Source organism: Trichosurus vulpecula, chromosome 8, assembly GCF_011100635.1.
Source record: "Trichosurus vulpecula isolate mTriVul1 chromosome 8, mTriVul1.pri, whole genome shotgun sequence".
Taxonomy (NCBI): domain Eukaryota; kingdom Metazoa; phylum Chordata; class Mammalia; order Diprotodontia; family Phalangeridae; genus Trichosurus; species Trichosurus vulpecula.
Window position 1 is genome coordinate 140,425,394 of NC_050580.1, and position 13,789 is coordinate 140,439,182.

Sequence of the window (13,789 nt, forward strand, 5' to 3'; positions counted from 1 at the left end):
AGAATGAGAAAGGAGCCTTGAATGGAACCCAGTGAAGGACTCAGCAAAAAGAGACAAGAAATCAGAGCAGGAATCGGTCTGAACCATCCTGGTGGCAATCTGATGAAGGCTGTGGTCCTCCTTTCAGAGTAAGATCATAAAGTTTGTAGGACACCAGATTAAGGGTCTTTGCTATAGGTAGACCAAGGTTACTGATGACCTTTGAATGACCATTCAGTAAAATGCTGGCAACATCACAAAGGGATTGGGAAAAAGTAGAGACACTGATGATAGATGACATGTTAGAAATTTGGAATCAGGATCTGTGTGGGGGCAAGATAAAAGAGAAGTTTAATCCCATGACCACAATATGTCAGGGATCGCATTGGTTAAAGGTATTTGCTTCACCATTATAGATTATCTCCCATATATGTATCATTTGCTACAACTGAAAAAAATTAGGACATTTTGGCCACGCTTTCCAAAAAATTCCAAAAAATCTGGATTGATCCCTAGAGGACCAGTAAGTTCAGATAAGGTATTTCCTTTGCCAAACCATACTTAAAGCCTTTTTAGCTTGGTGCAGGATTTGTTGGAGCTTGTGCTTCATTTGAATAGTTCTTAACTCAACTATCTCTGTGCCATGTTGAAATCCTTGAGTAGGAAGATATTCATAACTTGATATTTGAAATAGCTTTTGGCATAAAATGTTTCTTTAAATGGATGTCACTTAAAGCATAATGTAATGGCTCCATCTTGTTGCTGGTAGTGGAAGTGCACTAAAAATCTGATAACATTTTAGTATAGTTAGGAAGCAGTGGAAAGTTAATTTTGAATGTACCTACTTGATGGTATTTCTAGGATTAAAGAAGTAAAGTGAGGAACAATTCTGTTCTGAATACATTCTTAAACATATGCAATGTATATAGTGCCAGTATGATAGCCAGATGGGGATATCCAACAGATAATGAAGGTATTAAAAAATGGTCAGAGTTATATCTGTAGTGATGTCTAGCTTTAGAATTAGTGAAGTCAGTGATATATCTGTGGAGATAGCCAAAGCTATAGATATTTCTGTATGTATGTGTGTATTATGCATGCATGTATGCGCACATGTATGTATCTAGTATCAGGTAACATAGTGAAAACTTTAATTGCACGTGAAAAGGTTTGGTGTATGTAATAAACACTATGCTATTTTTGAGGATATTTACATTAAAATGAGAGTAAATGAGTAATGAGGGACAGTTGTTAGAACAGTGTTATTTGTTAACATTCTTAATTTAGGTGTAAGATACTTTAAATTCAAACAAGGATATAACTCTGAGAGTATTTTTGCCATTTTTATTGTGTATGAGATACAAATAACTTTGTAGAAGGTGTTTTTTTTTAATTCCCAGAGTAATAATCATCTTTGCAGTAGAATTAGAGTTGTTGGTTTATGTAGAAATATTTTAAGTTTCTCCCATATGTATTCTTAAAATAGCTCTTTCTTGTTGTTTAATATGTCCTAAAAGGTTTCTGGACTTTTTTTAAAAAATGCAAAGGCAGTTATAGAAATACATGTTTTCCCTTTTTATATCTATTCTAAAATGTGCTTGTTTTACATAGGAGTTCATTATGCTTTATATTTTTTAATGTTTAGGTTAATTGCATATGTGTTGAATTATATTTAGAATAATTACTTGCCTTCATAAACAGAAGAGCTTTGACCTTTAAGATTTAAGAGTAGCTCTGTTCTTGTTAGAGATAGGAGGCTGTGTCTTGGTTAAATTTTCATTTGTGATTCTGAAGACATTTTAAATATATGAAATTTTAAAAGGACAATATATACTTCACAGATTATTGGGTAGATGTGCCTACACAAAGCTGTGAAAACTTTTATTGTATTTGTTACAGTTCTTTCTTTGATATATTTTTTGGTATTATGAATGTAAAGCAAATTAGTAAAATTCATTTTTCTGTGTTAAAGATTAGTGAAGTTTTTTTTCCCTCATAAAGAATATAAATGAACTATCTTTTTCTTCCTCCCCCTTGCTTTCTATTTAACAAAATATTTAGTCTCCGGAGCAGAGAAGAAGAGAGGAATTCCAAACCTGGAGCAGTCTCTACACCTGTAAAAAACATAGATGATCTCATGCCTACTAAAACTGTGGAAGAAGCTGTAGTTGAAAGGAATGAAAAACAAACCCCTACTCTTCCAGGTAATCTTAACAAAATATTAAATATAGCAACACTATACGTGTACCTTGCAGAATTAAACAAAAGGGTGGATTAGGGTAAGTGGAGAACATTTTAAAGCTGTTGGTTATGCTTTTGAGTATAAAAATGTCTCAATATTTTTGAGTTTTGAAATTTTTGTTATTTAAAGGGTAATTCTGGATATTTATTAGATACTACTATATTCAGAACAACTTCGCATATTCAAGTTTATCAAAATTTTGAATGAAAATCTATAGATATTTCAATCTGTTGTCTCGTGAGAGAGGCCTGGACAAGTGCTATTACTACTAGCATGATTTAAATGTCATAGGAACTTTCTCCTTGAGAGCTTTCTTATAGTGAAGAAATGGCAGAGAATTACCGTCTACAAGCCTTTGCAGCCAAATTATCATGATTAATTGTAGATACAGATTAATGATATACTAGAAATTATGGAAATACGGAAATATGGAAATATGGAAAAATTCTTGGATCCATACGTAATGGGATCGAAAGCCATCCTTCTTTAGCCTGTGAGTTGCTCTTATTCAGTTGTCCAGACTTCAAAAAACCCATATCACATGGGCTAGTCCAAATTCTTCTACACCATTTTAAATATCAAAGTTAAATTAGGATGACACTTTTTAATCCCAGTTTAAAAGAGTAAGGAAGTTTTGTTTTACAAATGTTTTACCTATTTCCTTTATTATTATTTCACTCCTGACATTGAGGGTACTAAAAAAGTACGTGTGCGTGTGTGTGCATGCTTGTATGTGTGCGTGGCTTAGGCTTAGAGAGAGCCAAGAGCAAGCAAACAAGAATATAACTCTCAGAGAGGTGAGAACACTGGTATTCTTAATTCTGTAAAGTGACTTAATAGAAATTATTTTCAATAGTGTGTATCCCTTTCTCTTTAACTGATATCTTAATTTGTCTTTGTCATATACATTTCCGCAATATCCCTCTCTAATAGAAAGATACACATTCCCCTTATTTTTCATTACTTATTTTCTAATCTTACTTATTCTCGCTTTTTAACCTTGCATGTCTAGTCTGTGGCAGTATTAGATATATAAACTCAAGGGAAATAAAGAACAAGATTTTGAGAGAAGCAGGGTTTAGCTATTACTCAAACTCTTGTGTATTCTTCTGTATCCTTTTTTCCTAGAGGAAAGACAATGTCTAGAATAGCTTGATGCTACCGCAGGCAGAGGCTTATGTGCCTTGGCAAAACAGTAAAATTGACAAGCAGCTGATGTGTATGGCCCTTCGTACTTTTGGGAGTTGCTGCCATTCTTATAAACATATTATACCTTCCTTATTGTTAGGTTTCCTACTTTATATTTATGTGGATGAATCTGGAGTCAATATGTTTTTCTCTGTCTGTATTTGTGTTTTATTCTTCAAGTAATGAATTCTGTACAACTTTAATTTTTCCTCATTAGAGCCAAAACCTGTGTATGCTCAAGTTGGGCAGCCAGATGTGGATTTGCCTGTTAGTCCTTCTGATGGTCTGCTACCCAATTCAACCCATGAAGACGGAATGCTTCGGTAATATGATTCTAAGTTATTTTGTTTTTAGAATGAGTACATTCAATGTAACACATTGTTCAGAATCTTTTAGGATGCCATTAAATTACATAAAGCTATTTAATACCCTTAATGTTTTTAGCATTAATACCTTAATGTTTTTATTTATATATTAACCTTGATACACAACTCATTTGGGCCTGGAAAGGTGACTCCCACTCTGAGAGTCACCTCTCTGTTTAACCTATTTTCTGTGGTTGAAATTGTAGAAAACTTGTTTTTTATCCTAATTTCACAAACTCCTAAATGTGGTCCTAAAGTTGTAGCAACCTGTCATTCATCTGCTGTGTTCCTGAATAAGCCAGCCTATAGAAAATTTTTATTTTTCTAGGCAGATCAGTAAGAGGTATATCAGATTTAAAAAATAAATTTTCAAATAATGGACAGTACACAAAAGGAAGAATAGTTGATTAACTTAAATTTTTATTGACGGACGAGACCACTTTTTCCCTTGATGGAAATACCATTTTTACTATATATTTCACTCACTTATCATGGTATGGTAAAGCTCTAATAATAGAATTCTAAAACCACACACTGCCTTTGTATACAGAGTTCATATAAGGTTGAGGTCAGGAAAATGGATGAGAGATTAGGAGGCCTCTCTCTAAACCAGGGCTGTCCAACTTTAGGTTTTTACTGAAACATCTGACAATATATTTTGATTTGCCATTTTAGTGAGAACTCTGCCGCAGCTCCGCTTTGTTTACTAAAGCATTTGTGTAAATTTCTATGTTTGTAGGCGGGCCACATTTTGGACAGCCCTGCTCTAAACAGTGCCAGTAAGCAAATAATAAATGATTTGCAATTTTGATTTTCTTTTGTAAATCCTACAGTGTCTAGTGTGATTTGAGGATTACAGTTGTATAGTCATTCGTTTATCTTGCCTGTTTATTCCCCCAGTTTTGAGGATATGTAGTAAGCAGTCTAGAAATAGTATAGTTCAGTGTTATATCATGTCATCATTCTAGATCTAAAATTAAAATAATAATAAAATATGGAATTTCTACTGATTTATGGATGAGATTGAAGAGTCTCCTGCATTTTTAGTCACAGAAATGTAGCTATATTAATGTAATGCTTCTTAGCCTGGTAAAATTTCTGTAAGGTAATTGTTTTGAAGGGGCGAGAAGGAATGGGTAGAATTGATTTGCCACCAGGTTTTTGTTCCACCTAAATGCAATATAGACTAAGACATCCAAGATGCATTGTTATCAAATAATAGATCAAGTGTCCAGAATGCTTACATTTTAGTTTAACCTATTGAAATATTAGTTATCATGGTTTCCACCACCACTGCTCCTACTCTAAGGTTTTAATGTAATGTTTGTTGATAGTTAGAGAATGCTCAACATTTAAAATTTTTAAGATTATGACCCAACTTATATAGTGGTCTAAGCTTTTACAGAATTTTTTCCTCACAACAACTCTGGGAAAGTGGGTGGAACAAGTATTGATAGTCTCTTCTCCTCTCTCTCTCTCTCTTTTTTTTTATTTGGGTGAGGATTAATACCTCAATACCAGATTTTTTTGTAAGTGTTTTTTAGCTTACACTTCTCAAAGCCCTAGTTCCCTCCCTATTCTTCCTTCCCCTGGACTAATTACTTATTCTTTTCAAAGTAGTCAAAGGTTTATTAAGACTGTCCAACAGTGTTCCCTTCCTTTGTCATTTATGCTTTCCTTCCCTCCAGTTAGCAGGAAAACAAATAGCTCTACTGCTTGATATGGTACCTGTGCCTTTGATCTTATTCGTCCAGAACTCTGATCTTGAATGAAATTAATGGATCAAAAAGCATTTATTAAGCACCAACACTATGCTAAGCACTGGCGATACAAATAGGGAAAAAAGAGACCTCTCAACGTGGTCACACTTTTAATTGTATCAGACGACACATTTATAGAGTTCAGCTGCAGGGCAGATGAAAAGACCTACAAGTCTTGAAGGGGACAGTGATAGGGCTCATAGTACAGCCACATAGTGTACCTCTTTGTGTGCACTACCAGGTCAGATTATAGTGCCCAGTAGTCTGGAGAGCAGTTAAGACCCAGAAGATATTAGGACACACTAGCAGAGCCAATAGTTAACCAATGTGTTGCTTCTTTCCAGTTTGGATTCTGCCTTAACAGTTATACGGAAACTTCCCTTTGGGGCCACTAGTGACTCTCTAGTAACCAAATCTGGTGACTTTTTTCATATCTTAAACTCATTGGCTTTCCTACAGCATTTGATGCTGTGAACCACCCTCTTCACCATCCAAAGTATTACCTTGTCCTAGCTTTTGCCTCTCCTTGCTCTGTTTCTGTTGCAGGCTCCTTTTATTCTTCTTATACACCTTAGGGTTCTGTCATTGTTCATCTTCTCTTTAACGTATTTTACTTTGTAATCCATTTACACATATAGCTTTGACATACACCTCTGGGCAGATAATTCTCAACTTTTTCTTTCAAAGTTTAAGTGGCTCTATATCCAGGTATGAGTTGTGGGTAATGGGGGTCTCTGATTTAGAATTCCGAGGGACCTTTGAGTTGATTAAGTGCAACCTTATCAATGTGTGTAAGTGGAAACAGAGACATGTTAAATGCCCATACAGCTCTTCAGTATCTGAGGCCAAATTCAAACATGGGTTTTCTGGATCTGCAAGCCCAGTACCCTATTCATTAATCCATGCTCCCTCTTATGAAGGATTGTGCCCATTTTCTTCACTTGATTCTCAGATGTTTTTGAAAAATCTAAAAAAAAAATTACCTTTTAGAGTACTCCCTTTTAGTCAAGAATTTTGAGAATACTAGAAAGGTATCTCATATAAATTAGGGTTTTGACTTTTTTTTAACCACCTTTTTGTAGTACATCCCACGATAAATTCTTAAGGAGTTTGTCCTGAACAACTCATACACTTCTAATGTATTGTAATGTAATGTATCTAATTTCTCTGCTACATCCCCTTACTCAGCTTTTAAGCTCTGTATCCAGGTGCCTTCATGTATCTTAAACTTTTAGTTTCTCCAGTGCCTAACATAGTGTTCCTCATACAGTAGTTATTTAATACAATTTTGTTTAATTCACATTTATAATAAGAACTTGTCATTATTTTTAGATTTATATTAAGTATAGGAAGAAAGTATTCTAAACTGTGAATTTTAACTATGAATCATTACATCTTATTAAGCAAATTGAGGATCATTGTGAAGTGTTAAAAGTAAACAGTCTTTTCAGATTGCATTTTAGTGTTTTTGTTGCCCTTTTCATGTTAAGAACCTCTCTTAAGAATTATACATTAAATTTCTAATTTTACAGGCCAAGCATGAAACTGGTAAAATTCAGAAAAGGAGACAGTGTGGGTTTACGTTTGGCTGGTGGTAATGATGTAGGAATTTTTGTAGCTGGAGTTCTGGAAGACAGTCCTGCTGCTAAAGAAGGCTTAGAAGAAGGTGATCAAATTCTCAGGGTATGTCAGTATATTAACTTGCATAATTTTAAAGTTCTTTTAGAATTAGAAAGAAATATCAAATAGAGAAGCCATTAGATTGTAACTTTCAATGCCAGTCTCTTAGGCCAAATAGCTAAATGTTTACAAAGGAGAAGATTCCTGCTAGTACAGGACTTGTGCTATGATAATATGGTAATGCAACTTGATATTTTTACATTAGCTGGCAGTTTTATGATGTTCTTTGCTAGATCAGAACGTGGATAAAGTTCTAAAGGATAAAGTTCAAACTCCTTAACTTGGCATGTAAACAAACCTTTTATATCCTAACCTATCTTCCCAAACTTATTTTTGCTTCTCCTAGGACACAAACTCTCTACTACATGTCCTTCCTATTATTCTGTTTCTCTGCCTTTACTCTGTTGTTTCTCCTTCATCAGATGCTCTTCTCTTACCTATCAGAATTCTAGCCATGGCTCAGGGTTCCTGAACTGGACTGGCCCTTAGAGAATCTATTCCAATTCCTTCATTTTGTAGCAGTATTTGGTGTCTGCTTGTTATCTGTTGATTAGTTATGAACTGCCTTGTGGCACATTTTGAATTGTTCATATAAATGTTTATTTGGTTCTGTGCATACTAGGTGGTGGGATGGAGAGTGTTCTGTGCCAGAGTCAAAAAGACCTATTTAGATCTAGTCTTAGACACACACTGTGCATCCCCGAGCAAGTGTCAGCCTCCATTACCTTACCTACAAGCTGGGAATAACAATTAATACCTACCTCCCAGAGTTGTTGTGAGGATCAAATGAGATAATATTTGTAAAGTGCTTTGTAAACCATGAAGCATTATATAAATGCTAGCTGTTATAATTGTTACTATTATTACAATAATTTTATTTTCTCCACAGTACTTTATAGTTGCTATGCCCTTAATAAATACTTTTTTTTTTGCCAGGATTTTGATTCAAAAGGGGTTGGATTATAAAAAAAAATAGTGTTACAGGGGTTTTAGAATCATAATTATTAATAATTTCTCTTATTGATTGTGATTTTAAGAATGTTTTTATATGAATGCTTGGCATGATGGTTATATTTTTTTCAACTTATCATTCTTAGAATATACTTAACTTCCAAAAGGTGTAATAATAAAACTTCCTGTAAACTTAATCAAATAAAGGGATTCATTACTAATGGATCTCATATAATGGAAAATTAATATGAATGAATATGATAGTGTTTTAAAGCATCAAACAAATCTCTAAATGTTTACATTATTGACACCCTGTTATAGGAGAGGTACCATTGCTTCTGTTTTCATTCAGAATACCTCTATTTTCATTCCTTTTCTCAGTTTTGTTTTTATTAGAATGGCATAATATAATTTTCTTATGCATTTACCATGAGCCATTTTTAGAAGAAGTGGCCTTCTAAAGATAGATATAATTTTTTAAGAAAGAAAAAAGTTGAATTGGTAATTGTTTTTAGAAGTGGAAATTTTTCTACCTTTCTTTAGGAAAGGGAGATCTTGCATTGTGTTTTGAGGTTAGTTAGGCCCACCTTTTTATCTGAGGATACTTGGACATTAAATTGCCTTATAATACACTTAGGTTTTACCTAAAAATTTTGAATCAAAATTTTTTTCTTTCTCTGAGACCCCTTTTAGAAAACAAAACAAACAAATATTGTGTTAGATAATCCTGAAATTCAAGAGGAGGTGTTTTTTTTTTGTTTTAGTTTTGCAGAAATAGCTTACATTGTAAATCATAGGATGATTTTAATGAACTACATTCTAACAGGTAAACAATGTAGATTTCACAAATATCATCCGAGAAGAAGCTGTGCTTTTCTTGCTTGACCTCCCTAAAGGAGAAGAAGTGACAATCTTGGCACAGAAAAAGAAGGATGGTAAGTTATTTTCATAGAATTATACCAACAGGAAAAAAATACAAATATAAAAACATATAGAGAGGGCTTACTGTAGAGGAAGCAGTTTTCAATTTTAAATAGTGGTTTATTAGATTTTTCTGTAGTAAAATTAGTAAAGGAAAACCGGAACTGCATCTCAGTTGGTTTCATTGATAAATTGTCTGTTAGCAACTTTCCTGTGGCATTTATGAGAGACTAATGATCATAGATAAAATTGACAAACAGGGTCCTTTTGAGCATACTCCATTAAGAAAAATGAGACTCCTGTTAATATGAAAGTTTTATGGCAATATGTTTGTTTTAGTAGTTCACTTAATATTTTAAGGAGGTTTCCTCCTTCCCCACTAGATTTTCCAAACTTCAGGTTTTTATTTAGATGATTTAAAAGTAAAACAAGTTCACTGAGAGCTGATAATTTTTTTTTATTCTTATATCTCAAGTCCCTAGAACATTTCCATGTGCTATAGGTGCCTGATGATTGTTTATCAAATTGAATTAAACCTTAAAAGTAAAATCATACCACAATTTAAAAAATTATACATTACCTAATCTTTTGAACTGTTGAGGTAGTATATGGCTCAGTGGATGGAGCACTTGCTTGTGAAATCAGGAACACTTGAATTCTAAACCTCATTATACTTATTTGATATATGACCCTTAACCTGTCTGCCTCAGTTACCTCTACTGTAAAATGGAGATGATAATAGCACCTACCTAACCAGGGTTGTTGTGAGGTTCAGATGAGATAATAGTTGTAAAGTACGCAATGCTTAGCACACAGTAGGTGATTAATAAATGTTTCCTTCCTTTTCATTGATATTCTATGTGTTTATATTTTATTTTGTTTTAGTTTATCGTCGTATTGTAGAATCAGATGTAGGAGATTCTTTCTATATTAGAACACACTTTGAATATGAAAAGGAATCTCCTTATGGGCTTAGCTTCAACAAAGGAGAAGTGTTCCGCGTAGTGGATACCTTATACAATGGAAAACTGGGTTCTTGGCTGGCTATACGAATTGGCAAAAATCACAAGGAGGTAGAGAGAGGCATCATCCCTAATAAGAACAGGTATGATTAGATAATTATTCTTCTCTTGGAGTAAATTAAGTGAATCGTACCTTTAACAAAAATCTAAACTCATCCTCATTGCGAAATGCTGTATCTAGTAATAAAAGTAAATTTATTGAATTATAATCTAAAACAAATCATTGTGTTCAGTGCTAAAAATTGGTTTCTGTTATAAGAGATCCTCAAATTATACGAAGATTTAGATTTAAATGTCATTTTGATTAGACTGTTTCAAAAGTTAATTTGCTTGTGGGTCTTTTTTCTTATGTTATGTTTTTAACATAGAGCTGAGCAGCTAGCCAGTGTTCAATACACACTTCCAAAGACGGCAGGAGGAGATCGTGCTGATTTTTGGCGATTCCGAGGTCTTCGTAGCTCTAAAAGAAACTTACGTAAAAGCAGAGAGGATCTGTCTGCTCAACCATTTCAGACTAAGTTTCCTGCTTATGAAAGAGTTGTTCTTCGAGAAGGTAGCATTCTTTTTAAGGATTAACCTATTCACTACCTATCACATTCTTCTAAATAAAGGTATGTTAAGTGAAGTGCTTTCACTAAAATTGTTTTTCTGATATAGCTGGATTTCTCAGACCTGTAACTATCTTTGGACCAATTGCTGATGTTGCAAGAGAGAAACTAGCAAGAGAAGAACCAGATATTTATCAAGTGGCAAGTGAGTATCATTCAGACTATTGATTATTGGTTCTGGGGGGGGATCCCCTCTTATCATCATCACTCAAAGCTTCTCCTCCTTTGAAGTCTACTCTATGCAGATTGTAATAGCTGTTGTCTGCTTAGCTTCCTGGGGTAGGTATTTGGCACAATGCATAGAGAGCTGGGCCTGAAAGTTAGGAAGATTTATCTTTGAGTTCAAATCTGGCACCAGACATTTACTAGCTGGGTGACCCTGAGTAAGTCACTTAACCCTGTTTGCTTCAGTTTCCTCAGCTGTAAAATGAGTTGGAGAAGGCAAACCACTTTAGTATCTTTGCCACGCCCCTCCCCCCCCCAAAAAAAAATCCATTTATTTATTTAATTGAATATTTTTAGTTTTCAGCATTAATTTTCACAAGAGTTTGAATTACAAATTCCCCCCCCCCCCCATTTCTACCCTCCCCCGCATTCCAAGATGGCATATATTCTGGTTGCCCCGTTCCCCAGTCAGCCCTCCCTTCTGTCATCACCCCACTCCCCACCATGCTCTTACTTTCCTGTAGGGCAAGATAGATTTCTATGCCCCATTGCCTATATATCTTACTTCCCAGGTGCATGCAAAAGCTTTTTTTTTTTTTTTTGAACAACTTCTTTTAAAACTTTGAGTTCCAAATTCTCTCCCCTCTTCCCTCCCCACTCACCTCCCTAAGAAAGCAAGCAATTCAACATAGGCCACATGCATATCATTATGTAAAACCCTTCCACAATACTCATGTTGTGAAAGAATGACTATATTTTGCTACTTCCTATCCTATCCCCTTTATCCAATTTTCTCCCTTGACCCTGTCCCTTTTCAAAAGTGTTTGCTTTTGATTGCCTTCTCTCCAATCTGCCCTCCCTTCTATCATCCCCACTTTTTGATCTCCTTCCTCCTTCTTTCCTGTGGGGTAAGATACCCAAATCAGTGGGTATGTTATTCCCTCATGTTAAATCTGATGAGAGCGAGATTTACTTGTTCTTCCTCACCTGCCCCCTCTTCCCTTCCTACAGAACTGCTTTTTCTTCCCACTTTTATAATTTACCCCATTCTATCTCTCCTTTTCTCCCTCTCTCAATATATTCCTCTCTCATCCCTTAATTTGATTTTATTTTTTTAGATATCATGCCTTCATATTCAACTCACCCTGTGCCCTCTGTCTCTCTATATATGTGTATTCCCTTCAGCTACCCTAATACTGAGGTCTCATGAATTATTCACATCATTTTTCCATGTAGGAATGTAAACAAAACAGTTCAACTTTAGTAAGTCCCTTATGATTTCTCTTTCTTGTTTACCTTTTCATGCTTCTCTTGAGTCTTGTGTTTGAAAGTCAGATTTTCTATTCAGCTCTGATCTTTTCACTGAGAAAGCTTGAAAGTCCTCTATTTTATTGAAAGTCCATAATTTGCCTTGGAGCATAATACTCAGTTTTTCTGGGTAGGTGATTTTTGGTTTTAATCCCAGCTCCATTGACCTCTGGAATATCATATTCCAAGCCCTTCGATCCCTTAAGTAGAAGCTGCTAGATCTTGTGTTATCCTGATTGTGTTTCCACGATACTCAAATTGTTTCTTTATGGCTGCTTGCAGTATTTTCTTCTTGATCTGGGAGCTCTGGAATTTGGCAACAATGTTCCTAGGAGTTTTCTTTTTGGGATCTTTTTGAGGAGGTGATCTGTGGATTGTTTGAATTTCTGTTTTACCCTCTGGCTCTAGAATATCAGAGCAGTTCTCCTTGATAATTTCTTGAAAGATGATATCTAGGCTCTTTTTTTGATCATGGCTTTCAGGTAGTCCAATAATTTTTAAGTTATTTCTCCTGGATCTGTTTTCCAGGTCAGTGGTTTTTCCAATGAGATATTTCACATTGTCTTCCATTTTTTCATTCCTTTGGTTCTGTTTGATAATATCTTGATTTCTCATCAAGTCACTAGCTTCCACTTGCTCCAATCAAATTTTTAAGGTAGTATTTTCTTTTTCTTTTTTTTTTTTTTTTTTTTTTTGGTAGTATTTTCTTCAGTGGTCTTTTGGATCTCCTTTTCCATTTGGCTAATTCTGCCTTTCAAGGCATTCTCGTCATTGGCTTTTTGGAGCTCTTTTGCCATTTGAGTTAGTCTACTTTTTAAGGTGTTATTTCCTTCAGTATTTTTTTAGGTCTCCTTTAGCAAGTCATTGACTTGTTTTTCATGGTTTTCTCGCATCACTCTCATTTCTCTTCCCAATTTTTCCTCTACTTCTCTAACTTGCTTTTACCAATCCTTTTTTGACCTCTTCCATGGCCTGAGACCAGTTCATGTTTTTCTTGGAGGCTTTTGATGTAGGCTCTTTGACTTTGTTGACGACTTCTTGCTGTATGTGTTGGTCATCTTTGTCACCAAAGAAAGATTCCAAAGTCTGAGTCTGAATCTGGGTGCATTTTTGCTGCCTGGCCATGTTCCCAGCCAACTTACTTGACACTTGACTTTTTCATCGGGGTATGACTGCTTGTCGAGTAGAGAGTACTTTGTCCCAAACTTGAGGGGCTGTGCTGTTATTTTCAGAGCTATTTCTACACAGCAAGCTCTGCCACACCAGTGTTCCTCCTCCCCCAGGAACCGCCAACCTGGACCGCGACTCAGATCTAAGGTGGCTCTGCACTCCTGCTCTGATCCACCACTTAATTACTCCCACCAGGTGGCCCTGGAGCTGGAAGCAACTGCAGCTAAGTCTTCAGAGCTGCAGCACCTCTGCTGCCCCTGGGGTGGTGACTGAACCGCGAACTCCTTTCACTGTATCCCAGCAGCTTTTCCCACTAACCTCCTCTGTTGTCTTTGGTGTTTATGGGTTGAGAATTCTGGTAACTGCCACAGCTCACTGATTCAGGGCGCTAGGGCCTGTTCCTCCCAGCTCTCCATCTGGTTGGTCCAGG

General features: G+C 35.4%; 1 protein-coding gene across 6 annotated transcripts in view; it reads left to right on the plus strand.

Annotated features, from left to right (window-relative positions):
• The window catches only part of TJP1 (tight junction protein 1), a 111,556-nt gene that overhangs the window by 76,119 nt on the left and 21,648 nt on the right, over positions 1-13,789 (plus strand). For all 6 annotated transcript variants that reach the window (XM_036736959.1, XM_036736960.1, XM_036736962.1 and 3 more), the window contains 7 exons: positions 2,041-2,183; positions 3,627-3,732; positions 7,067-7,217; positions 8,992-9,100; positions 9,972-10,191; positions 10,477-10,661; positions 10,766-10,861. In XM_036736959.1, coding sequence (XP_036592854.1) covers positions 2,041-2,183; positions 3,627-3,732; positions 7,067-7,217; positions 8,992-9,100; positions 9,972-10,191; positions 10,477-10,661; positions 10,766-10,861 — 1,010 coding nt within the window. The remainder of the gene's footprint in view (positions 1-2,040; positions 2,184-3,626; positions 3,733-7,066; positions 7,218-8,991; positions 9,101-9,971; positions 10,192-10,476; positions 10,662-10,765; positions 10,862-13,789) is intronic.